Source organism: Talpa occidentalis, unplaced genomic scaffold (assembly GCF_014898055.3).
Source record: "Talpa occidentalis isolate TD23 unplaced genomic scaffold, MPIMG_talOcc4v2.1 talOcc4.4, whole genome shotgun sequence".
Lineage (NCBI taxonomy): Eukaryota > Metazoa > Chordata > Mammalia > Eulipotyphla > Talpidae > Talpa > Talpa occidentalis.
In genome coordinates, this window is record NW_023604295.1 from 51914348 (window position 1) to 51942282 (window position 27935).

General features: G+C 38.1%; 2 protein-coding genes across 8 annotated transcripts in view; both read left to right on the forward strand.

Moving 5' to 3' along the window:
* Positions 1–18685, forward strand: part of SPICE1 (spindle and centriole associated protein 1) — a 139246-nt gene extending 120561 nt beyond the window's left edge. For 6 of the 7 annotated variants that reach the window (XM_037525531.2, XM_054700596.1, XM_037525538.2 and 3 more), the window contains 11 exons: positions 1236–1378; positions 1585–1722; positions 2107–2369; positions 3982–4113; positions 6768–6915; positions 7783–8007; positions 10705–11177; positions 12564–12747; positions 15184–15289; positions 16100–16190; positions 17588–18685. In XM_037525531.2, coding sequence (XP_037381428.1) covers positions 1236–1378; positions 1585–1722; positions 2107–2369; positions 3982–4113; positions 6768–6915; positions 7783–8007; positions 10705–11177; positions 12564–12747; positions 15184–15289; positions 16100–16190; positions 17588–17641 — 1957 coding nt within the window. In that variant the 3' untranslated portion in view covers positions 17642–18685. The remainder of the gene's footprint in view (positions 1–1235; positions 1379–1584; positions 1723–2106; positions 2370–3981; positions 4114–6767; positions 6916–7782; positions 8008–10704; positions 11178–12563; positions 12748–15183; positions 15290–16099; positions 16191–17587) is intronic. The other variant, XM_037525534.2, reaches the window with a different exon arrangement.
* A 3761-nt stretch (positions 18686–22446) lies between these two features.
* Positions 22447–27935, forward strand: part of CFAP44 (cilia and flagella associated protein 44) — a 77398-nt gene continuing 71909 nt past the window's right edge. Inside the window, exons 1-2 of the mRNA XM_037525542.2 lie at positions 22447–22545; positions 25245–25351. Coding sequence (XP_037381439.1) covers positions 25252–25351 — 100 coding nt within the window. The 5' untranslated portion in view covers positions 22447–22545; positions 25245–25251. The remainder of the gene's footprint in view (positions 22546–25244; positions 25352–27935) is intronic.

The following is a 27935-nucleotide window of genomic DNA, read 5'->3' on the forward strand; positions in this document are numbered from 1 at the left end:
CAGTGAAATAAGCCAGAAAGAAAAAGAAAAATACTGGGTGGTCTCACTTGTAGTAGGAATTTAGAAAACCTAAATAAGGGATCAGGAAAAAGACTAATTATAATAAAGTAAAAATCAAAATCAACAGGCAACTATAAACCAGAGACACATTCAGCGGGGGAGGTAGGGAGTAGGATCAAAACAAGGAGGGGTGAAAATTTTACAGGGACAATAACCAAGATGAAAATACATACATTGTACAAAAGTGAAAAATGATGTAAAAAATATATAAAATAAAAATTAAAAAAAATTCCCCTTCTTTTTTTTTATTTATTTTTTTCCAGGGAGGTACATACCATAAAACTTATCCATTGTAATTTACTTAGTTGTACAACCTAAAATGAATTTTATAATTTCTATTACCCTCAAAAGAAATCCCATACTCATAAACAGAGACCCCCATTTCCTCCCAAACCCTTCAGTCCTAGCTAAGCTATTAAATTAATCTATTTTCTGTATCTGTAGCTTTGCCTATTTTGGACATTTCATATACAGAGAATCATGTAATATGCCACCATCTATGTCTGGTGTCTTTCACTTAGCATGATGTGAAGATTCATACATGTTGTAGCATATACTCAGTCTTTTTTATGGCTCAGTAATATTCCACTGTGTGGAATATCCATTCATCAGCTTGTGAATATTTGAAGTTTTTCCACTTTTTTAAATTTCAGTTTTACTGAGAAATAGACAATTGAGTCAAACAACTAGAGATCAGCTTTGTCAGTAATAAAGATGATTACAACAAATGACTTAGCTCTCTAAGTTGTACTACAGCTCTTCTTCTCTGTCTCCTCCCTCCCTGATACACAAGGCAGAGTCTGTTCCAGTAATGGCTTCCGTGATGAGCAGTGACTGTTCTGCAGATAGGCTCCTTTCTAGGAGAGAGAAAACAAGGGACCAAGCTATATACTTTCCCTTGAGAAAGCAAGGAGAATGGAACCCATGCCATAGAGCTGTAGAAAGGGCAGAATGATTTTGCTTTAGGAGCCAGTATAGGGAGGGAGATGGGATAATTCCTTTTGACACCAAAAGATTGTTTTTTAGCTCTTTATTTTATGTATTAAAGCAAAGTGTATTTTTTTTCTTTGACCGAATTATTAGAGCTTCCTTCAGATCAAATATGTAAGCAGTTGAACAATTTAAGTGATATCATTTATGAATTCTAATATAGCTTGTTGTTTCCTAACTTATAGATTTCTCCATCAACTAAAGGAAGATAATTCTGAGTTAATTAATAAGCTGTGGACTGATATACAGCAGAAAATAGCAGCACAGTCACAAGTAACAACCTCTCCAGGAACTCCATCATCTGCCTCTCCATCAGGGGAACAAAAAGGTTTATTCTCTCATTGTATCTTCTTTCATAAGGAGTAACTTGTATTAAGTTCTTTCTTAAACATGATATTTTTTAAAGAAATGTTATTTGAGTTTTGACTGTCTTCACCAAATTTAGTAAAATACTGATTGATCTTTCAATTAATAGGTTTTAAAATATTTTTGTGTATATTGTTGAGATATATTTAGAAATATTTTTCCTTTTAGCTGCTCTGAATGCTACCAATGCTGTCAAGAGAGTCCACACCAGGCTTCAGTCTGAAGAAGCTTCTGAGACTCTAGACTCAAGCTTTGTTGTGGGACAAGTGCTGAACTCAAGGAAACAAAAACAGTTGTTATGTAAAGGTGCAGTCTTTTATATTACAGAGCTGAATTGTTAAACATGTAATTTTACATACCTGTCAACCCTCTTAGTAAATAAATGTTTTCTCCCTTAAATTCATCCAGTTGAATCCACCTCAATAAAAGTTTGTTGAATGGTCACTAAGAAATACCTTCTTTTAGCCCATGTAACTCTGTAGAAGGATGATTCTAATACATTCATTAAAGGTAGTGAAAAGCTGATTTGCACTGTATAGGATTTTTATGAGAAAATGGTGACTTCTATAAAGTTATAACTTCTGTAAAGTCATCTATCTATAAATTGTATACAACAGTCAAAGGTTTTTCTAGTAGTTTTCTTGTATCATTCTCCCTGGTCCTAAAATACAGTAACTGTGTCGTTATTAGTGAAAAGAAAACCGGATTTGCATGATCCTTCCAAGCAGAAGAAAAATATGTTAGCAGCTAGCACAGCCTCCACAGACCCAAGTCACAGTAATCCCAGCCTGGATGTCCTCAAACACATGATACATGAAGTGGAACATGAAATGGAAGAATATGAGCGGTGGACTGGACGTGAGGTCAAGGGACTGCAGGGCAGTAAGGGTCTGACAGGCTTCACTTTGTCACTGGTGAGCTCCCTCTGTCGTCTGGTTCGGTACCTTAAAGAGGTAAGAACATGAGATTGTTAAGGGTCTTCTCTTCACAGTACTGGCTGAAATGTGTGGGGTTTTTGTGATCTATACTTAATTTATTTGACCTCCAAAGCAAATACAGTCAAATTTGAATAGCTTTGTTTAAAGTACTTCAGTTGTAGATATTTGCAGTGAAGATTTTCCTCTTAATTACCCTCTACATGTTGAGAAACCTAAATACCTACTCAGGTAAATGATGTTGATATAAATGAGTTTTAGTAAAATATACTAAGATAAAGCTGTTATTAATCTTGTCCTAACACTAAATATTTCTATCTGGATCAAGCAGAACTAGTATATGTACTCTCTTGCTCCCACTTAATTTCACTTCTTCATATTTTCTATATGATTGGTAACTTTGACTTTGCTTCAGTGTCTCAAGTGGAGATATTTTTTGAAAATAATTTATAAAACAAGCAGTTGTTTTTAAAATTCATCTGTGAATAATAATCAGTTCTTAGAGTGCTGTGGAATTAGTTATCTATTTTTATAAAATCTATTTGAGCTATTATTTATTTTTATGTATTTAAATTTGGTAAACAAATAAAAAAATTTTTTTAAGATTTATTTATTTATGTATTCAAGACCTGGGGTGTAGACTGGATGTGTGGGGGATGAGAGGATTCACCAGAGACTGAATGGGGAGCAGAACAGGTGGATCTGTAGAAATACACTGCTCAGGGGAGCAGTGGGTGAGACAGGATAGAGAGGTCTGCTGCACCATGTGGATTATCTCCGTGGATAAGGGTCAAACTCATGATGCAGTGAGGTGATAGCTCTGTGTCTTTAGCCCCTGTGTTACCAGGGAAGCCCAAAACAAAAGTTTTTTAAGGAAATTTGTCATTAAAAAAATTGATTCACTAGCCTAATTTAGATGTTTCCATTTTTTTTGGAGTTGTTTTCTTAAAATTGCTTTTCAGCAAAGATTTATTGTGTTGTTATTAGACTAAATGACAATCTTAACATTCTTCTTCCTTTAAATCAGTAATCTCTAGGAGTATACTTCTGACTCTCTGAAAGAAGTACAGACATAGAAGCATGTACTTTTTAATCTTATCACTTGCCTTCCAAAGTTAAATCATTTATACTTTTTGTTTTTAATTATATTTTAACAAACTTAATTTTTGAATTGGTGATACCTTCACCTGGTATGGATTCAAAGATACAGAGGGGTGTAAAATGAAAACTAATCCATACCTCTAACTTCTATTTAATCTTTTTGCTTCCTTGTAGCCAACACTCATTTTCAGATACCATTGTGCCCTTGAAGACATGGTCTGTGTATATTCAAGCATGTATTGTATTTCCCTCCACTTTGTTCTACAAAAATTATAGTTATTAAATTCTGTATGCCATTTTGTTTGTTGTACTCTGTTTAAAAAAGGAGTAGATAAAGGAGTATTTTTTAATGTAAATATAAATCTTTTAATAACAATACTTAATTTCATTACTGTCCTGTAAGATATACTCTTTGTAAGTATTACCTTCTTTGACAGCCTTGAGTAGAAACTTTTGGTTTTCAACTTATAATTATAGTGATGGGAGTTCATTTGATGTTTTTAAATTTTTTTTTTTTTTTTTTTTGCAGAGTGAGGTACAGCTGCGTAAAGAAGTAGAGACAAGACAGCAACTGGAACAAGTATTAGGTGATCATCGTGATCTCATTGATGCTCTGACAGCTGAAATTATTCTTCTTAGAGAAGAAAATACTGCTATCCAGGTATTCCAATGAGATCCAAACTTTACTGTGTTTAGTAGTAAGAAAATCTTGAAGAATGTGTGTAATTTCTTTCTAGCTGCCTTTAGTTTAGTTATGCTTATGTGATTACTTATTAGCTCTTTATTATCAGCAGTGGTAACTACATTGAGCATTTATTATATTGAAGTACAGTAGTAGAAATTTGGACTACAGATGGTATATAGAATATGTCTACTGTCTTTAATTTACTATTGAGTGAGGAAGACAGAATCTACTTTTAAATAACTACATAGTTATTCTAAAATGGTTTATCTAAAACGTGACATCAGTGTTATGATAGTTACTTTTAATTTCAAGTCAGTGGAGAATACCCTTTGAGATGCTGTCCTGTAATTACATTTTATTTGCAGTATCATCTTACTTATTAGATAAGTCCACTTTGCCACTTGCCTGGACAATTCAAATGACATGTTTCTTTCTTTTTTCACGCTTAAACAGTTTTTCTTCTAGAAAACCTTGCTGCTTCCATGCTACATTAAGTATTTTTCCTTCATGCATGTCTGATACTGTCTGGATAGTGCTCTTACTGCATTTACCAAATTGTTAGATTTTCATGTGTACCTGTCATCAAGACTGAGCTGCTAAGGGCAAAGAAGGTTTTACTCATCATTTTTTCCTCAAATGATGGTTATTCCTTTTATTCATCATTCAAAAGAGACTGGAAAAGAACAATTAGTAGACAACTTGTGTTTGTGTCAGTGGACATTAGATGTAAAATATGCAATTTGTTTATTGATATATAGCTCACATGCTATATATTAATAGCATGCTATATATCAATTTCTCTTTTAAAACCACCCAACTTAGTGGATTTTAATATATTCTTTGAGTTGTATATCAGCATTACCATCTGAATATTTTCATCATGTTGAAGAGAAATGCCATTCTCATTAGTAATCACTTCCTAGTCTCCTACCCTAGCCCTGGCAACCACAATTCTACTTTATGTTTCTATAGATTTGCCTAATCTTAATATTTTATATATGGAGTCATGCAACATGTTGTCTTTTGTTACTTCTTCCACTTAGCAGTTTTTCAAGTATCATCCATGCTGGTTCATTCCTTTCCATATAATATTCCATCATATAGCTATACTTTATTTTGCTTCATTCCATTATATAGATATACTTCATTCATCAACTGATTCCTCTTTGTGTATTGTGAATGAATAATGCTTTGAACATTCATGTACCTTCAACTACTCCAATATGGTAGTATGCATAAACATATATTTTCAGTTCTTCTGGGAAGATGGACAGTTTTAAAATGTAGTGTTTTGTCCCACAAATCTTTATTGAGTACCTGCTGTGGACCTGCCATTGTTCTAAGGACAGGGGATATAGTAGTGAATAAAAAAGAAATCTTTGCTTACATTCTAAATAAATTCTTAATAAAAAGTGATGTATATTGTAAGTTAGATGGTTGTGCATGCTGTAAAGAAAAATATAGCAGGGATAAGGCATGGGAAGTGCCTACGGTTGTGGAAAGTTGTGAATGGGTTATGCTGTCTGAGGAGGTGACATTTGAGAGAATGCCTGAAGAGGTAAGGGAGTGAGCATAAAGATAGTTGAGAGAAGAGCTTTCTAAGCAGACAGACAGCAAGTGCAGATCTTGAGGTAGCTGTGTGGCTTTGGAACTCCAAAACATCTAGGGGACCAGTGTGGTAGGAGTGGAATGTGGGAAGCAGAGAGTAGTAGGAGACAAGAGCAAATAAGCCAGATCATGTGGGCCGTGCAGACTGGGTAGGGACTTGGGCTTTTATGGGAAACCACTGAAGGGTTTTAAGTAAAGAAGACACATGATCTGACTTATTCTAAGAGGATTGCTCTGGGCTGCTATGTTAAGACTAGATCAGAGGTGTTTGGTTTTGTGCCTTTTATGTTTGAGGAACCCGTTTGAGTTCTAGAGGGAGATGTTGAGTAGGCCACTGGAGATATGAGTATAAAATTTGGGAAATAATTGGGGCTTATATAAAAATGTTTAGAATGAAATCATTCAGTAGTAGTAATTCTGACTTCTCAACACATCTGATTTTCTGATTTTTGTCAATGTCTATACATCTTGGAGATACATATTTGTGTATGTTAAGTAGATATGAGAATATGTTTATATACTATACATAAAATAAAGTGATAGTCCTCACAAATACTTAAAACAAAGTTGTAATCATATTGCATATATAGTTTTCTTTTTTCTCTTAATATTATTTTATGTATATTACCATGAATGCTAAACAGTGTTTGTGCTTATCAGTGTAAATGCTTATGTAATATGCTGCTGAGATTCCTCTTCCTGATATATTTGTGTCTTGGAATATCTTGAGAAGAGTCAGTTGCTCTCATCTATGTAAAGAGATTTTGTAAATTGAAGCCCTATAAAAAGGCTAATTCTTATAATTGGAATAGTGGATTTATTAATTAATAATAATATTACATAAATTTAACCATTCCTCTATCTTAGGACTTTAAAAGTTTTTATAATTATGGTTTCCTGGGGATGTATTATGTTAATATTTGAATAAAGGTCTGAAATTCCAAGAATATTTAAAATAATGATATGATTAGATATAGATATTGATGTCTGATAGGATGTTTTTTCATTCTTTTTTTCTCTAGGTGAGACTTCAGCAGTACATGGTCACAACAGATGAGCAACTTATATCTCTCACGCATGCCATTAAGAACTGTCCTGTGATAAATAACAGCACAGAAGGTCAGACATCAGAAAGAGGGGCCATGAATGGAAGAACTGTAGATAATCCCGGTGAGTGTGGTCTTATTTTTATCAGAGTGGCATCAACAGAATGAACACAACCCTAAACTTATGTGGAGTTACTGGCTGTTAGGCATGTATAGCATTTTCATTACTACTATTGTCACTGTAATTTTCAGCTAATTTTATTGGATACTTGCTCTATGTCAGGTACTTTGTAAGTGTTTTATATGTATTATCTCATGTAATCTTCATAATAGTCTTCTGAGATAGGTACTGGTTATCCCTATTTTTTTAGATGAGGAAAACTAAGGGCTTAGAGAGGGTTGATAACAAAAATAGAAAATAGCAGAACTAGTTTCCTAGGCTAGTGAAAACTGAGAACCAGAATTTTAATCATGGTTTTAAGAGTTTGAATCCAGGTTTAGAAGTAGAAGAGATGGTCTTAGAAAGAAAAGAAAATACTGAGTTTTAGAAATGTATACCTTTGTGGTGATGTTTTTGAAAGTTTTCTTCACAGCACATGCTATAGATTGTAGAGATGTAGATAAACATTTTGCCCTTTTCTTATTTTTTCTAACTAATACTTTGATGAGTGTCTCTGTGTAAAGTGTTTTATATATTTAGGAGTATTTTCTTATGAGGGATTCCAAGAAGTAACTAATTAAACTTAAACTTGCATGAAATAAACTCAGTGACTAGGGCATGTCATCAGGACTTTTCTCAAAAATACCACCTTCTTCCCAGAGCTGGTTCCACAGGAGCCTTGCCTGTGAGTTACTGCAAAAGGAGGGAATAATCTAGGCAGTTACGGCTCTGGATACTGTGTGACTTTGCCCTTTACAAAAATGCATTTAAATAAAGAACTGAAATATGTTCATAATTCCTTCAAGTACTATTATCTCTTCTCTTCCTCAGAGGGCCCAGTGGTAAATGCTAATGTCTCAGTGCCTTTGATGTTCAGAGGGGAGGAAATGGCTGAATTCCCACAGGAAGACTTGCCTATAAAACTGCCCCAGGTGCCAAACCCTCCAGAGAGTATGAATCTGGGTAACAATATCCCAGGACATTTATTTGAGCCAGCGGTGCTGCTGACACCTCCCAGGCAGAAGAGCAACTCAGAATTCTCTCCGCTGCAGGATGGTGAGCAGGCTTCTCCTCAAATTTGTGGCCTTTGTTTTTTATGCATCATATGTAATGAATTGTGTTCATTGTTACTAAGCAGAATTTAGAAAGCTATTGATTATCATAGAAAACCTTTAAACTGAAAGAGGATTTTTCAGGGCAGTTTATGTTATATGTGCTATGTACCTATGGTGAAATGTGACATTGAATTTCATTATGTATCCATTGGATATTGTAAATATTAAATTCAGATCAAAGGATCAAAGTCCTCACCACTGAATTGCAGAGTAAGGGGCATTCCTTTCTTTGCAGTGGTTCAGGAGCATAGGAAGGGATAAGAAACAAGGGGGAGCCATATACTACAGACACTAATGGAAGTTGAGACAGGAGAAGGTAAGACAGATCTGGTTATTAACCTCTTCTCACCAAAGGTTATAAGCTCACTCAAGGAAATTTTATAATGAAAGTTGATGAACAACTAAAAATGGTTTAGAAGCCAAACTAAGACCAAACCCTAGAAAACTGACTATAATGCTGAGGCTACCAGAGGTGAAAGGTTGTGAACAGGATGAGGAGGGAGCACAATGGGCCATGGTGGAGGATTGTGGGTGCTTTGTTGGCTGGGCAGTGTGGCAGCAGCACCTAAAGGGGAAAATCCTACACCTCTAAAGCACAAACAACAATGTAAACCAATAAACCTCAATTTAAAAAAGAGGCTTTAGAGTTACTTTTGTAGCGTATATATATATATATATATATATATATATATATATATGGTTTTGAGTAACTTAAAAAATTTTTATTTTTAATTCTTAACTCAGAGACTCTTAACTTTGGGGTTCATGGATGGTTTTCAGAAGTTATCTGGGCTGCTTCATTGTTTGGAAAATTGTATTTATATGCATTGTAAATTATATCTACATGCTTTTTTTTTTGGAGCTATAACTTTTCATTTTATTTTCTGTTTGGTGTTACTCTTTTGTACTGGTGGTTTTCCTCATATGTCTGGTGATCCTTTATTGTCCATTATTATTTAAGAATAAATGACTATGTAGCTGACACAAGTTTTCTCTTCTGTAATGTGTGTAAGTCTAGGTCTGTTTTCCTGGTAGATTTTCCCTTAAGAAGTTGCTTTGTGGACATGCTTTTTATTAACCACAAGCTTCTTTCCAGAGCTTATATCAGGTCAAGCTATTTATTGCGACTCACATTTGCTCTTCCCAACTCTGTTTTTTCCTTTTGAGGATGGGTGGGGGAAGGGGTGAGCAACAGTTTTACTGACATAACTGAATAATAGACAGACTTTGAAGTAATAATTCTCTAGTTTTTAGTCTTGCTTCTCATTTTCTCCCTTTTAGTCCTGTTCCTCAGAAAGACGGACTTTCGCCTTTTGCTTCCTTTTTTTTTTTTTAAAGATTTATTTATTTATACAAGAACCAGGGTACAGGCCAGATATGCGGGAGGGTGAGAGGATTCACCAGAGACAGAGTGGGGAACAGAACAGGCAGACTGACAAAATAACACTGCTGAGGGGAGCAGTGGGCGTGAGACAGGAGAGGTCTGCTGCACTATGTGGAATTCTCACCGGCTGTCTGGGATCGAACCGGCGCTGCAGAGGCTGCGGACAGCTTCACAGCGCTGCGCTCAACCACCTGTGCCACCAGGGAGGCCCGCCTTTTGCTTTCTTGTAACATATACATACTCTGGACTGTGACTTCTGCTCTATTTCATTCTTCCACATACTTTCCACCCACTCTCAATCTTCCAGAACATGTTACATGTCTTATTTGCCTCATTTCCAGGCCATTATCTTAACTGAAGCGAGTTTATTTATTTTTATAGTTTCTTGCTGTCAGTGAAAGGTGAGATAAATGTGTGTTCAGTCTGTAGTCTTGAACTATATGCATCTACCTCCCACTATTCCCGATCAGGTCATCTGAGGGCTCCAGAGGCCAACCTATTAAGTCTAGTGTACTAAATCTGTCCTTGTGTCATTAGTTCTTATAGAAGTACATATTGCTGTTTCCTCGATACCACATCCTTGTAATATTTCTTTTTCTCATTCCAGCTGCTCCATTTCAGTCTGCTTTGCTAGCTTCCCTCATTAATCTGTCTCTAAATGTTGAGTTCCTCAGGTGCTCTATTCTCTATTCTTTCTAGATAAACTTATGGCTTCCAATTCCTTCTATATGCTGGTGACTGCATGTCTCTCTTGAGTTTCTGGCCTATTTGCCCATCTGCTTGAATGGGTACGTGGATGAATCATAAGAGACTTACAAACTTACATTCAAAATAGAATTCTTGATTACCTCCCTTCCCCCAAATCTGTTTTTTTCCTTATATTCTCCATCTCAGTAAATGACATCTCTGCCCACTCAGTTGTGTGTGTCATCTTGATCTGTGTTTCTTCCTCTCTCACTACTTCCAGTTCATCACTCTTCAGTTCTATCGCCAAAATATGCCTCCATTTTTTTACTTCTCTTCATCTCTAGAGCCAACATATCTTAGTCAAAGCTGCTATCATTTTTCTTCTAGACTACCACAGTTGCTTACTGCTCTTTTCACTTTCCTCCCTGGACCTTCTGGTTACCCATAACATTTAAGAAATGTAAACTAAGTCATCACCAAACTTTTATTATGATGGCCAATGAGGTTAATGAGTATCATTCTATGGCTAAATGATACATGTTTACTATGCTTTAATTTTATCTACAGTATTGAGGAGAACTGTTCAAACTCGTCCTGCCCCACGAATTCCTCCAACTGTGGAAATAATTGAGAAAGAACAAAATTGGGAAAAGAAGACCTTACCTACTGCCACAGACATTCAGATTTCAAATGAAGAAAGTCTTCTTTTCACTCAGAGATGGAGGGTCTCTCATATGGGAGAAGATTTGGAGAACAAAATCCAGGTTCCTTTCGTTACTCTCTCACAGCCCCTCTGTAATTCCCATTCGGGAAGCCCTGCATTCTCAGAAGAACCCCCAGTATTGGGAGATGGGCAACAGCTTACAAGTGAGGCATTAACACAAAGAAAAGACATCATGACACGAATTGCTGAGTTGACACTACAGAATTCAGCTATCAAGGCACATCTGAATAATATTATTGTACCAGGGGGAGACCAAGGGGATGGATTTCGGGAATTAAACAAGCTGGAGACAAGTCATGCAAGCAGTATGACGGCTGTGAGTACCTGTTAAGAATTGATGAGGGATACTTGTATGATAGTAGTGGTTGACAGAACCAGTGTTCTCTGCTACTGAGTGTGATGGAGCTGGTGCTAAGTTTTTATAGGTGTTTTAGGCAGTAAACTTACAGGAACTTGATTCCTGGACTAGAGTATCAGCCCTGGGAACTTGCTGGAAACTCAGAGACTCAGCCCATCCCAGTCTTCCTGAATCAGAAACTAAGGATGGAGCCCATTGAGCCCTATTTTTACATGCCCTCCAGGTGACTGGGAAGTGAGGTGGTATAAGGTAATGTGAGATCATTGGCTTTAGCTATCTTAATGTCTAATTCATTGATTTTTCTATAACATCAGAATCCTAGTTTGGGTGAGGTTTCAAATTTGATATTTTTATTTTTATATAAAATGATTATATATTTCACTAAACTTGAGAAACAAAAGATTCCTGTAAATGACCCTGGCCAAAAGCAGTCAAATGAAAAACTTTGTGTTCTACTTTTTAGATGGCTTTTTTTTTTTTTTAAACTTTATCGCTCATATTCCTTTCCAGCCACCAACTGTCTTGAATCAGATATCTTAGACCGACATGCCTTGGGGAGGGTGATACACGGTTAGATAAGTTTCCTAGAAATCTGTGTTAATTAACTCATGGTGCATGTATGATGATTATAATTTTATTTATTTTTTATTTTTTAAATTTTTAAAAAAAGATTTATTTATTTATGGATATAAGAACTGGGGTACAGGCCAAAGGCATGGGTGGGGGAGGATTCACCAGAGACAGAGTGGGGAGCAGAACAGGCAGACTGAGTGAAATAAACTGCTGAGGGGAGTAGCGGGCAAGACAGGAGAGGTCTGCTGCGCCATGTGGGTAGCTCTCTGGCTAGGGATCGAACTTGTGCTGCAGTGGCTGCAGATAGCTTTATAGGTTGCGTCTTAACCCCTTGCACCACCAGAGAGGCCCGATGATTATAATTTTAGAACATCTGTTTGTACTCCCGCAGATCCTCTTTTGTATATTGTGACTCAAACCCTAGATCTAACACATTAATAGGTGTGTTACTTAGAAACCAGGTCACTTGGAGTTCATATAATCTTTTTATGTAGTTCAGCAAACACAGATGCAGGAAAGCTTTGTTCTATGGATTCTCTCCATGGACCTTGGGACTACAGAGGCATCAATATTAGAACAATTAGTATTCTTTTGCTTAATGTCTTATTTTTTAATTAAGTGACTTGTAAATTTCTTTGTCCATTATTCAAGTTGACATTGCAAGGGCTATGAATATTAAGTTTTCGGCTCTTAGTGGAAGAGTTTACTTTTATAAAAAGTCAAAACTGTTTGGATTGTTTCTGATATGGAATTTATGCCTTTTTTAAACAGACATTTCCAGCAGCACAACCTCTAACATCAAGTAGCATGGAGGAACGGATTGCAGAATTGAATCGGCAGAGTATGGAGGCTCGTGGAAAACTCCTGCAGTTAATAGAGCAGCAGAAACTTATTGGTTTGGATCCCCCCTGTTCACGACCATCACCTGTTCAGTCACCTCTCAGAGCATGGACTGGTTGGTCACAAATTCATGTTTTAAAAGTCGGATGTATGAATGTTTTCACTTTTTTAGTACATTTTGAGTTAAAAGAAATCTCAGGCAGCGTGTAGTTTAGTGTTGCCAATTTTATACAGAAAGAAATAGACCTAAACACAGAATAAGTGACAGAAATAGGACCAGAAAGCCAGTTTCCTGATAGAAAGTGATCCGAGGATGCCTGTAGTTAATCTTGGTGTTTGGGTTCTGAAGTTGCCCTCCATGTAAATGGTATTCATGACAGTATAATACTCGCTTAGGATATATGCTGTGGCTAATTATATAATATAGACATTCAAAATCATAATTTAGAATTTCATCAGTAACAAATTACAAGTTATTCTGTTAAAACCATTAAAACGTTTTCATTTGTAAGCTAAACTTTCCATTTTATAGACACATTTAGGAATGTGAAAAGCTAGAAGGGATGAAGGGATTCTAAGAATATTAACTAAAAACTGGCTAAAATAGTATTCACATTCAAAAGGTACGATGAAATGAAGTAGATCTCAAGTTGCTTTTTAGTCAAAATTAATTGTTAACCCTCAACAGGTAGAGCTGCATGAAGGCTATAGAGAGAACAGTTTTGGCTTAGTCTAATTATTAGGTATAGAAAAAGCTCTGTAGCAATAAGTGGTATGTTTCCTTGAGATATTCAAGCATTGGTGTTTTAGATTCATATGTCCTCTAGCTCGCTGAAGTGGGTTTTTTTTTTTTTTTTAAAGATTTATTTATTTATTTATACAAGCATGGGGTACAGTCAGAAGCACTGGAGGGTGAGAGAATTCACCAGAGACAGAGCAGAGAGCAAAATAGGCAGACTGACGACACTGCTGAGGGGAGCAGCTGGCGGCAGGAGAGGTCTGCGTGCCATGTGGGACCCTCGCCCAGTGGCTGGGGATCGAACCCACGCTGCAGAGGCTGCAGGCAGCTTCGCAGCCCAGCACTCAACCACTGCGCCACCGTGGAGGCCCCAAAGTGGGTTACTTTTAAGGTTTCTGCCAATAATACTTTTTCTCTTAGAAGTTCTTTTTTTTAAAAGTACAAACACAGAAAGCAGACTTTTTTGGAAATTACTGGAAAATGACAAATAATGCATTTTCCTGGGACTCTTCATTTTTCTTTATTCTAGGCTTCTTCAAAGAACAGCTTTGTTCACTGTTCTTCATAGTTACAAAGTCTGGAGGCAGCTTCTGATTAGAATGAACAAATGAAATAACTTAAAACATATGAACACCTACTGTGACCTGCCATGTCTGAGCACTGGGGTTACTATGTAGAATAGGACAAGTCCCTCCCAGCTTGATCACTCTAGTATTCAAGTTGGAGAGCAGACAATAAACAATTTAGCAAATAAATATATGAAATAATGTCAGCGCTAAATGCGATAAAGAAAAATAAAAGAAGGTACCTTCTCAAAATAAATTTGTGATTAAATGAGACAGCTGTTTCAGTTGTTCTTTAAGGTTAAAAATACATTGATTACTGTTACCTCATTTAGTCTCATTCAGATCCTGAGAGTAGATAGCACTGATACCATACCCATTTAATAAATAAATTGAGGCACGGAGTTTTAAGCGATTTGTCTGAAATTCTAAAGTAAATTGATAGATCTATGATTGTTCTTTTAATTCCAGTGATTTAAACTTTAGTGTATTCTTTTGTTAAGTTCACAGAAGCTTCTGTGGGCTATAATAATAAAAATAAATCACATGCCATACAAAATCTCTTTTGTTTTCTAAGGTAACTGAGGAATATGTTAGAGAATTAAATAGGGTTTCATTATCCCCTGAAATCTGGAAGTCACAAGTTTTAAGTGGCGATTCTTAGGAGCCAATGTGAAACTGCCTGGGATGGACATGAACTCTTTCATTAACAGATGTTGAGCAAATATTTGCTGATTGATTGCCTACTTCCAAAATACTGAAAATGTACATAATTATATTTGCCATTGACTGTATGAACTTGTCAGCAAACTTTCCTAATTTGATTTCTTCAGTAAGAGTAGTAGTGGGATAAATTTAGAAGACTTAAAGTTTTACTGAATGACTTCAGAAAATTTCCTTCTTTTTCCTTTTTTTTTTTTGGGAAAACCCTTGATAATCTACTTTTGACAAAAATCTCAAGTTTGGGGGGCTAGCTCTTAATTTCTGTTTTTCACTTCCAGATCTGACATGACAGCATCTGAAGATGCTGCCTTTCTGTGAACTGGCATGCTACTGAATTGATGCTCGTAACTAAAATTTATTGTTTCACAGTTCATTTCTAAAAAGATTTCAAGTGTATTTGTGGGCCATAATGATTAAAAATATAGAAAGAACCACCAAATTTATAATGTGAATTTGCAATAAGATAGAAATTGTTAAATTTTTATTTTAATGAAAGGCAATTAAAATCAATATTTTTATATTTTAGAAGGAGGAAAGAGGACAATTGAGGTATCTATTCCAGGAGCAGAAGCCTCATCAGAAAGCTCAAAATGCAGCACTGTCTCTCCTACCAGTGGGATTAATACAAGAAGGTAGGGTTTCCTTAAGAAGAATCAGAAATATGATTTGCATTTCATTCTTTATGAAGAAGTGGATGTCATTTGACTTAGGCTCAGACAGACTCAATTATGTAGAGGAAAAAACCTTAAGTAAGAAGGCATGGGTTGGCTATTGAAAACAAAAATGGGATACTAGCACATCTCTAGAATGCTTTATGGGTTACAAGGAGGTAATATAAGACAGAGTGAGGACATTGACCAGTAGTGTTTTCCTTCCTTATGTTAAATAAAACCGAACTTTTAGACATAATTGGGCAGTTTGCCTAGATGGGCACGTGGTTGGTAAATGGTGACAGCAGGAGGTTGCTACTCTGTCTCTACTCTCATGCTAGCTGCTGCAATGTGCTGCTCCAAGTCTCCTGACTCTTGCTTCCTTGTCCTTCTCGCCACCTCTGCACATCTATTTTCTCCTTTAATGTTAAAAACTTATCAGTGTGATCCTATAATAGGGGATATGTGTCATTATACATTTGTCAAAACCCACAGAATGTGTAAAACACAAAACCTGAACCCTAATGTAACCATTGGGCTTAATTAATAATAATATATCTATGTTGTTTTATCCGTTGTAACAAATGTGCCATACTGATGCAAGGTGTTAATAATAGGGGGAGCTGAGTTGGGGGGCGAAATCTGTTAATTTAAAAAAGATTTAGTTTAGGGAAAACATGTTTGAAATACTCACTTGGGCCTAAGTTAGCCATGCCTTTTCAAGCTTCTACATAATTTTTAAAGGTTAGTAGTGATAGATCACTCTCTTACTCTTTGTTCTTTCTCATTAAGTAGATCTTCAGGGGCTGCAAGTAATTCATGTTCTCCATTAAACACTACCTCAGGAAGTGGGCGACTCACACCTCTTAATCCAAGAGCAAAGGTATATGATAAAATGTAATTGTGAAATGTGTGTAGGGGTCGGGAGGGTGAGGATGAATGGTAGCTGCTTTAATGATTTCCATTCCTAATTTATTAATACTAAGGATGTTATAAAATCCTCAGAAGAAGGGAAATACTAATTCATCCTAATTAGAAAAAAAAAATAAGACATGAACATTTATAGTAATAAAGGGATAGTCCCCAAACACAGGTAATTGCTAGTTTCTGGCAGAACTTCCCAAATTGTGGGGCTGGGATATTGGTTCTCCATGTAGAGAACAGTAGCCTTGCTGTATCTGTGTGGGGTTTGTGACAGCTGGAGCCTGGGGTCAGTCACTTTCCTTGTCACTTTACCCCAGTGTGCCATTTCTCAGTGGCTCCAGTTAGAGAGGTTATCACACAAAGGATAACTAAGTTTCCTGTATAGAAATGAATAATCTTACAATATAGGCAGACTTTTTGCAAAAGCCATTTTTCTGTGTAGGTAATAGAACAAAACAGTTTCAGTGTTTGGTCATAACAAATTGTGAGGACAACATTAAATTCATAACCATTAATATGTGCAAGCTCGAACTAACCGTTGTCTGGTGGGGGGAGGGGGATTCTTATTACTAACTTATTACTTTTATTACTAACTTCCGTAGACACTGAGTATTAATAGCCCAGATTAATTGATAGGCTCGGATGATATCCCAGTTGTCCAGCACTAGAAGATTTGTCCTTTGCTATTTCTTACATGCTAGAAAATCTTTATATTTTTTTAAGATTTATTTATTTATTTATGCAAGCACTGGGTACAGTCAGAGGTGCAGGAGGGTGAGAGAATTCACCAGAGCGGGGAGCAGAACAGGCAGAAGGACCAAAGCACACTGCTGAGGGGAGCAGCGGGAGCGGCAGGAGGAGTGGTTTGCGCGCCATGTGGGAACCTCACCGGCAGCCGGGGATCCGACCGGCACTGCAGAGTCTGCGGGCAGCTTCGCAGCCCAGTGCTCAACCGCTGCGCGACGGGGGAGGCCCCACGCTAGAAAGTCTTTAAAGAAAATTATATAATTTGCCCTTAGTGTCTGGAATTAAGTAACAAACTAAATTTACTCATATCAAATGACCTTTTATCATTTTAAAAAGTTGTACCTATGATTTATATAAGACGCAGGGTTTAATTTAACCTTTTTAAAAAAATTACATGTTCTAAATCAATAAAGAATTATGTTTATCAGGGAATCAGTCATTTGGGATTGTCTCTGTTAGAAAATAAAATTTTCCACTGGCTGTTTAATTTGTAGTACCATTTAATGGCATAACTTTGGTTCTATGTCTTTGGTCTAAATAATTATAAATCTTGAATGGTGTCATGCTCCTGGTTACATTCTAGCTAATTTTTGCATCTTTATTCAACAGATTGAGAAACAAAATGAAGAAGGCTGGTTTGCACTTTCTACACACGTATCATAAATGGAGTTTTACAGCATTTGTTCTCAGGAGTGTATTCTTGAACTTTCCTGCTCTTGCTAGCAAGTGTGTGTGTCCTTCTTTTAGATAAAAGCTATAAAAATATTGTGATTTTGTACTAATGGGACAAAGAAATAAAGCAACTGCTTTAATTTTTAAACCTTTTCAAATAGATTTCCAACATATGACCAACTCACAACCTCCTGTGCATAAACTTTTGACTATAGAGAAATTGAAGTTTATATTTTAATAATTTTGTAAGTAATTTTAAGTTTGAGTAATATATATTTGCCTTTATCATCTCTATTCAGTTTTTAATCTAGTGTTATCTTAAATGTTAATCTATTTCATTTTTAGTTTTTCTGAAGAACCAAGTTGCTCTGCATATAACTTAAAATAAAATGCTTCTGTGTGATTAAAGTCAGGCTTTCAGAAAAATTTAACACCCCCTGCAGGTTTCTGTTTTGAGGGAAGTCACTGTATTCCCTCACTTTTTCCATCAAGTGGAATGTACGGCATTAAAAAGCAGGCCTGGAAGGTGAGTTTGTATATGCTTAGGCAGGTGAGAATGATTGTATATATTATAAAAATCTTATGTAGTCTTTAGAAGTGAAGATGCCATCAATATTGGTAATGTACATCAGACAAATACTGATCATAGAGCTCAGATGTTCAAATACACTAACATTGATTAATTGGTAAATTTAATGCTTGAAACAGAATAAAATATAAAAGGATGTTGTCAATTTTCCCAGCCCTGAATTTACTCAGCGTTCAGGACACCTGTTTGGCTTTCAGACCCTGGCTTCTGTTTTCAGCTTGCTGTGGGAATTACCTGCCAAGGGACACATGATAGGATTTCTCTACCTAAGTGAGGGAGGAGTGGGGTAGGGAGAAGCACATTGAAACTATCTGGAAAACATTCTCAGATAATGCCTTCCTCCTCCTCTAGTTGTAAGTCACTGTGTAGAAGGTGTCCTATACAACTTTGATTAGGCTTCTTCCTTGTGGCAAAAATAAAATTCTGGTATTATTGATTTTGTTTATGTGGTCATTTGTCTTCATTTGCATTATTGCAGATTCTTCCATCTATATTATATTTTTGAAACTTGGTTTTTAATGAATAATATCCCCATCTGGAAGATAAAACTATTTTAGTGTTATTCCTTATATCATTAAAATGTCAAGTTATCTGCTTGGTTTGTGAATGTCTTCTTTTGACATTCTGGTTTAACAACTTGTTGCCACTTATTTTCTCTTTTATATTCTTTTACACCTCAAAAACTGATTCTCAATGTTGGGTGCATTTGAAAAATACTAAACTGTGTCTGGGGGGTGAACCCTTGGCATGATCTTTTTAGAAGCTGCTTAAAGTGATTTAATGTGTTAGAATTAGGAATTTAATGTGTTAGAGTTAGGAATCAATGCAAAAAAACTTACTGTAACTCACTTGCAATCTGTGGGACTGACATTTAAGCATACATCCTATTAGTGATCATTTTCTCTGATAGAATACAAAGGTAGGTGTAGGGTGAGTGAAATGGTCAGACTTTCATGCCATTGGCTGCTGTGGCTATCACCTGCAGCCTTGAATGCAGAAGGCACTGGGAGTGTGGGCGCGGGCACACGTGCCTGGAGTATGATATGGGCATGCGTAAGTGGGCACACCTGAGCCTGGAGGCTGAGGCTATAAGGGTGACGTCATTCAGAAGCAAAAAAATAGCGACAGCGGGACGGCTACACGAGGATGAGCCACAGCTATGAGAGGAAGAGACCATGAGAGAAAGAGTAAAGATTCTCCGGGAACTGGGAGGCATGTCAGCCTCTTGCCCACTCTGGCCTCCCTGCCTTGCCTGCCTGCTTGCACTACAATAGGTTGCAAAGAACTCCAAGAACAACAGGTGTAGAGAAAAGAGCCTTTCTTGCCTTCTAAAACTGTACTTAATTTTGGCTGCCATTAGAGTCATCTGGGACCTAAAACCCCCGGATGACCAAGGCTCACCACAGACCAATTAAATTAGAACCTGTGGGGATGGGAAACAAAGATTTTTAAAAATCTCCTCAGGTGATTTCAGTGTTGTAGAGCAGGACGGACACAGTGCAGGTTTTCTGATCCCATGCAGACCGGGTAAAGGAGGAGTCAGAGTCCTCAGTGGTTTTTTGCAGGTCTTTTATTGGGGTTCACCAGGCATATGGCAGGCACGGGTGGCTGGCAGGCCTCCCAGCCCCCAGCAAGTCTTTACTCTATCTGGGCTCTCTGGCGTTCTCTGCTGCTTCTCGGCTTCTCTTTCGGCTTCTTCTTTGGCTTCTGCTGCTGCTGCTCCTGGCGTCCCCGTGACGCCACCCTTAAAAAGCACAGTCTTAGCCCAGGTGAATCTCATCTACCTATGCCCACACCCAATTCCAGGTGTCCGCCATCAGGCATGCATTCAGGGCAAGGATCCATCATCTATCCTGATGGTGGGAGGGCAGAAAAGCCTGACATTTTCTTTACCCTACAAGTGTGCAGCCAAGCTTGGGGGAACAATTTTATAAAGAAACTTTTCACCCCCAAATCATAAATTGATGCATGTTTGGTTTCAGCTAAACTACCCTGGGACCTCATTATCAGCTTTCAGAGCCATTTGCATCAGTGGGTCTCAAAGTATGAACCCCAATCAGTAGCATCAGCATCATCTGGGATACTTACTAGAATTGAAAATTCTTGGGCTCTAATCTGATTAGCAACACTTTATTTTTTTTTAATTGAGGTAGTGTTGATTTATATTGATTGCATTTTGGAAGTATAGGATCCCCCACTTCTGGTGATGTTACCACCAAGCACCCATAGTCTACCACCAGAAACACTTTTTAAAATAAATTCTTCCAGGTGTTTCTGGAGCATTCTCAAGTTTGGGAATGTAGGGTAAGGTAAAAAGTATCAGACTTTTCTGCCCTCCCGCCATTAGGATAGATAATGGAACCCTGAGGTCCCGAATGCATGCCTGATGGCGGGCACCTGGAGTAGGTTGTGGGCATGCATAGATGGGATTCACCTGGGCTAAGACTGGGCTTTCAAGGGTGACGGCGCGGGGACGCCAGCAGAAGCCGAGAGAGAAGCAGGGCCATGAGAAAAGCAGAACTTGAGAGAAGGCTGGAGAGCCCAGAGTGAAGACTTACTGGGGGCTTGGGAGGCCTGCCAGCCTCCCAAACACTCCCCCATCCTTCCCCCCTGCCCCCTGCCCCCCTGCCTTCTGTGTGCCTGGTAAATCCCAATAAAAGCCTGCAAAAGCCACTGAGGACTCTCCTCCTTTACCCAGTCTGTTGAATCAGAAAACCTGCACTATGTCTTCCTGCCCCCTGCAGGGAACCAATGAGCTGTAACTCTGAGCTTTATTTAACTGTGATGAACTACATTTGTGTTAATCCAAACTCAGGTTGTTTTTTGTATTTAGACCAAGTGTTTTGAAAATACAGGACTTCTCCATTATGTCCTAGAAAGTTGCTAATCATTTACTAAACTAATGATTTAAAGTTGTCCAAATTTCAACTTGAAATCAACTTCTGACTGTAAGTGCATGAAACTATGATTAATAATTAAGGCCACAGTTATATTATCATTTCTACACTTCAGTGAAATCATCTGGTTTAGCAGAATTTAATGCTGTTTATTAAGTGCACTGTTTTAACTTACGACATATTTATGAGGCATGAAATATCTGTGCAGATGCAGAAACTGAGGTAGACATAGGAGGTAAGTCCTCTCAAGGTGAGCACACAACTCTGCCACTTACTTGGATTGTGCCCCTTGTGTGAATTTATATCTTTCCTATTTGAAAGTCAGGTGAGGTTGTGAGGATGAAGTGAGGTAAATATGCGAATGTGCAGACTCACAGGAAGGGCCTCTCAGTAAGCACTCAGTAATGTTAACTGCTCACATTTTTGTACACAAATAAGTACACTGCTTTTCAGTGCTCCCAAGTTTTAGACATTGTGGAGTAAATATTTTCTCCCTCAAATTAACAATAGAACTCAGTGCTTGAAATTGAGATATTTCATCTGAAAAATGTTTGGAGGATGAAAGAAAACATTGCGCATATTACTTGAAAATGTCACTAACATGCAACTTAAGTTTGTTCTATGTTTTCTGACTTTTCAAGCAACCTGGAAATACCTTTTAAAGATTAATGGCAAAGTTTTGTTGTTAAGTCCTGGAAAAAACTAAGAACATTTTGATTACCAATGAATGTATGGTATAAAGATTTTTGGAAATTACTGAGAAATGTCACATATTAAATAAGACCTTGTAACCAATTAAAAGTAATATTTTGTAACCAATATATTAAGTATTGGAAAATCAGTATGAGCGCTTGCTCTACTAGAGGTAAGCACAAGAAACTTTGTCAAACTAGGCCTGTGCTCTGTGCTTCCATATCCTGCCACCAAGGAACCTACAACGTTAAATCTTACTAACTCTTACAGGCCTGCAGAGAGTACGTGACCTAAAATAAACCAGAAAAGCCCAGCAACGTCTTTGCTGAATAAGTGCCTCCCTGGGCACCTCTGGGACTATTTTGTATTTTGGTGCAGGTGCCTTTAAAAGTTTCAAAAGTCATTTCACTTTACAGTCAAAGAAACATCTTTAGGGAATGGGTAATTGCAGAAAGCTGAGCTTTTCAGATTTACTTTGAACCGGGCAGTAAGTAGCCAGCGGCAAAGAACAATTCAGCCAGATGTTCCCTAGGGCAACACCACAGCTCGCCCCGTCTTTCCAACCCCTCCCCCGTTCCAGCCAATGCTGGGAACGCGCAGGCGTCTTCTTGTGCCATCTTGCCTGCGGGAGGTGGGGGCGTTGCCGTGGTAACCGCAGTAAACCAGGCCTTGGGAAGAAGCTGTGACTGGGAGCACGCTGCGGAGTCGCCCCTTTGGTAAGTCTGGACCCCCTCGGTGGATCACACACCCTCCCATTCAAATCTGTTAGCAAGTCAGAGAGAAGCAAATCCCACTTGGACTTCTCTTAGGCTGAAACAGCTCTTCAATCTGCTGAAATATCCCTTCATCCTACCAAGCAACAAACATAGGAAGTGACTAGCATTCGTAGTGGGTGGGGGGTAGGAGGGGGTGGAGGGGCTTGATGCTGTGGACACAAGGGGGACACACTTCCTGCCTGCTTGGAGCTCCTAATCTGGCCTGGCACGCCAGGCAGTGGACAGCCGGAGGTCGGCAGGGCTAAGCCAGAAGGAGGGCGGCTGGCAGGAAAGGACCTGGGATCTGGGGTCAAACAAGTCACCCAGCCCCACACTTAGCTGTGTGTTACTTGGCAAATGGACCCCTCTAACACTTCAGCTTCCTCATCTCTAAGAAAGGTGCTAATGCTTCCCTCTTTGGGTTCTTGTTAAAATTAAATAGGATAATGTGAGGTAAACGGCAGGACAGGACACTGAGCAGGTTTTCTATGATCCAGCAGACCTGACCCGGTAAAGGAGGAGTCCTGGAGCCCTCAGTGGCTTTTCAGGTTTTTATTGGGATTACCAGGTACACGGCAGGTAGAGGTGCTGGTGGTCTCTGCTTCTCTCGTGTCATGGTTCTGCTTTTGCTGGCGTCCCGGTGACGCCTCCCTTATAGGCCCAGTCTCAGCCCAGGTGAATCCCATCTACCTATGCCCACACCCTATTCCAGGTGCCCGCCATCAGGCATGCATTCAGGACCACAGGGTTCCGTCATCTATCCTAATGGCGGGAGGGCAGAAAAGCCTGATACGTTTTACCTTACCCTACAAGTGCCTAACACATAAGTGGCACACAGTAGGTGTACAATAACTATTTGTTGCATCCAAGTAGAGAACAATAGCACACAAAAACTCAGTGTGTGTCTGGTCAGTCATGAATTGTCCTTGGTAGTTACTGATGAAAGAAAACTTTTGAGAAGGGGCTAGGGAAGGACTAAGAAAGGAGAAAATAGCAGGAGAGGAGCAACAGACTTTGGGTGAAGGACTTTCTGTGCCATGCCAAGCGATCGCCTTAGTCTAGGGCAAAGAGGAGTCATGCGCGGTTGTAAACAAGAAGAGCTGCCCATTAAAAACTGTTTTAGAAATGCAAGAGACAATATAGAAAAGAGGTCAGAGAAGGCAGAGTCAGGCGTGAGTGAGGCTGTGGCAACCATAGAGATAACACATAACGAGGACCAGGGCTAGGCTGGTGATAGTGGGAATAAAAGGGAAGGGATGAATTCAGAAGGCTTAGTACCTGGGCACTTGGCAACAGGACCGGAAACTGAGTGAGTTGCATCATGATTGATTCAAAGATTAATTGCTCTGCTTTCTCATCTGTAAAATGCACCTGATGCATGGAGCACTTCTGAGAAATACATGAAATAATATGTGGAGAACTCTTCAAACTGCTTGTCACATGGTAGACATTCAAAACACAGGGGCTGTTTTTTTCTCCATAGTTGTACATCACAATGGAAAGTAAAAACTGAGAGTCTGTTTTTATACAACACACTTCTATGCATGTTAACACGAGCAGCTTGCCACACTGGTGAGAGAGAACATTTGAGCTTGTGAAGAGTGAGGACTGACCCTGGATCCAGTTACTAACTTTAGTAATGCCACCTCGCGGCACACTCTGGCTTCTCCAGCTTTAACTTGCACCTAGGGACTTGGGGAAAATTGAAGGAGATGAGAGAGAGAGAGACAGAGAGAGAGACAGAGACACAGAGACACAGAAACACATGTGGGATGTTTAGAAAAGACACATGGAGAAAATCCTTGGGTGAGAAACATGTAGGGAGGCTGTCCTTGAGAGACAATGGCAGACATTATCTGATTTGTACTTTTATTAATATTTTGCACCTTTTGTCCTAGACCTGTCTTAACATTTTCTTGCTATTCCCCACCAGATGGTGCTTTAAACTTGTGGTAAGCATTTAGGCCTCAGTGGCCCAACTTTGGGTTGACCCTATTTGACCGTACAAAAGCTTTATAGTTTGATGTAGTGCTAATTTTGCTTTTGTTTGCCTTGCTGTTAAAATTGAGTCCCTAAATATGTTTCTGAAGTTGATGTTCAGGAATGTATCTTCTATGCTTTCTACTATGCACTTTATGGTCCCAGGCCTTCTATCCAAGTCTTTAATCCATTGAACTAATTTTTCGTGCATGGTATTAACTAATAATCTACTTTTGGTTTTTATGCATGTGTCTTTCCAGCTTTCCCAGCACCATTTTAACAAATATTTTAAAATTGGTTAGTGACACCAAGGGGATTTGGTCATGGAGAGAGGATTAGGGGGGAGGAAACAAAGGAAGGATAACAGAGGATTAATTTTAATGATGGTACATGTAGGGCAAAGATGGACCTGAATGGTGTGTCTCACTGCAAAACTAGAGGGCACTGTGATGAGGAGTTGCCTGGGCAAGGGGAAGACATGGCTGTGCTTTACGATTCTGCCTTGGTCTGTGATCATGGCTGTTACCTTCCTGCTGGCAAAGTTTACTTGGTTACTGCAAACATACAGTCATCAACACATGTGGTGTGTTTGGTACTTGTAGAACTTGTTAAGGGGGAAAAATCTGTTCATGATTTCTACTTAACAGCTCTTTCTCTTTCTGTCTCAATTTTGCACTTAGAGAGGAAATGAAGGAACCAGATGATCAGGATGCTGATGAGGGGAAATCAGATAAGTCAAAGAGTGATGCACACCAATCTCAAGAGTCCTCTAAATCTGTACCAAGGTGTAAGTAAAGATTATAATATGTTATTAATATATTTAGGTAAAATAATTTTTAAAGAGTGCATATCTAAGTTTATACAACAAAAATGTTTCACTTGTTTGATTCCTTTTACTAAATTCTAGTTCTTTAAGAGTAGAGTGTTTCAGTCATTTTATCTTCACCTCCTGGCACATAAAGGTTTCTGTGTTGATAATGACCTACCTGCATGTCTGGACTTGTTTTCTGCTGTGAGATCTACCAAGGTTTTAATGGATTTTTCTAAAACAGCATAGTAGAAAAAGAGCTGGACTTTGGTTTTGAGACCTGGATCTACCATTTAGAGATATTGATCTTAGATAAATCTTAGATAATTTCACCTCTCTAAGCCTCCATTTTCTCACTGATTGAAATGATAATTGTGAACTATTTGAGGATTAAATTGGATAACACCTGTGGATGGATATCACAGACCAAAGATGAAAGGGAAAGTGAGGAGTTTGTAACAGGATTTTAAGAACACGACTGACTCTTTCTGACTGGGCAGCAGGGTATAGTGGAATCTTGACATTTTTTTAGATTCTAATCTTAAATATAGTTTCAGAAATTTAATTCAGAGTGTTCACCAAGAGAAGATCAAGTCCCGGGGAAATCAATTCGTGTATGATGTTTAAATTCTATCAAGATACATGAGATATGTCTCATTAAATCCATGATTTCTCACATCAAATTTTATTTTTTTATATATATTTTACATCATTGTTCATTTTTTAGCAATTTTTGCTTTTCTCAGGTGTTCAAATTTTATTTTAAATGTTTATCTCCTCTTGCTTGGACTCTAGCAACAAATATTTCCACTCAAGTCTTCCTTTTTGGGTCTTCTTCCATACTACAAATACAGCCGTTTGTAAAAAATATGATTAAATCACTCCTCAAAAGCTTTCTTCTTTCTTGTTTTTTCTATTTCTACTTTTCTCCACTCTCTACATTTGTGACACATGGGTGTCTGCTTTTTGGTTTCCTGTCTTGTACATGTTCCTGGATGGATGGAGTGTTTAGCTCTGCCATAAGACCTCCCTTACTTATTGATAAGTGAGATGCTCTTAGTGGAGAGCGTTATCAAGAGTGGGCTGGTTCTGTACTCAGCTCATAAATTAGTTCATACATCTGGATCTTAGGATTCCAAATGATAATGTAAAATAATTTTCTGATATCCAGAAACCTTCTGTAAGAAGGGATCTCTGTCTTTTGGTCTTATAATTCATCATGAGTAAATTTCCTGGTTTCCCACCTCCCTGGAGAGGTGAAAGGGGACTCTTCCCCATGATCAACAAGGGGTTTCTGCTATAACCGAGTCCTATTAATACATTTAGGCCAGTGTACCAGCCAAACCATCCATCCATTAGTTGGACAGTCCTTCTACCAGGTTCAGAATATCCACTATTCCTTATTATTATTATTATTATTTTAAATGTTTATTTATTTATTCATTTATTCAAGCACTGGGTACAGTCAGAAGCGTGGGAGGGCGAGAGAATTCACCAGAGCCAGAGTGGAGAACAGGCAGACTGATGAAATACACAGCTGAGGGGAGCAGTGGGCTTGGCAGGAGAGGTCTGCGCGCCATGTGGGACCCTCCCCGCAGCCGGCAGCCCGGGATGGAACCAGCGCTGCAGAGGCTGCGGGCAGCTTCACAGCCCAGTGCTCAACCGCTGCGCCACCAGGGGAGGCTCTATTCTTTATAATAATTTACTCTCCTTCTATATTGACCCCCAGTTCCTTATCAGTGATTACCTCAACCTAGATGGCAGACTTAATTCATCAAATGGAAACTTTAACTCTTTTCCTAGGGAGAGGCCAGCAGGTAGAATGTTAATCTTTTAACACCCTAGTTTTGAGAAAACAGTCTGATTGCTACAGCCCAAAGAAAGAAATAGCTAAAATTATTATTATTGGAGAGTAGTTACCCAGGATCCTCCCTAGGGGGAATTCAAGATGTGTGATGCATTTAAATAGCCAGGATTACTTTCTTTCCATGTAAGTGTTTGAATCCTACAGAATCTTTGTCCCTTTGTCCAGTTTATTGGGTTGGTTCAATTTTCCTGCCTTGTTTTAAATCTTTTAGCCTCATCTCAGCTTTATCTATTAGGTGGCTCTACTCAGTTCTTGCTTGCCATTTCTGCCTTGTTCTGAACTTCACCCAGCCTTTCACTGGCTTGACATAGTGTTAACTTATTTGTATATTTTAGGCATACTCATGATTAGATTTGATCTGAACATTGGCTTATTTCTAAGGTAATTCTACTTCCATTCCAATCCTCTTGCCCGGTTAGCTTGTCCTGAAGTAATAGTCTAAACTTATTCCTCAGATATCATTCAGAGATAGTCATACTCAGAGAAGATTATTCTTGATATGCGTTGTCTCTGGAGATAAAAGGTCCTTAAATAACAAATGTCAGTAAAATTGAATTGGAATAAAGGTAGCAAGATATCCTTTTTTCTTTGCAATGATTTTTTCTTTATTTTTAAAATTTCTTGTAAATGTGTAGTGATAGGAAATAAACAGGAAATGAAGTAAAAATGGAGATATAAGTCACTGGAAAGGCATTT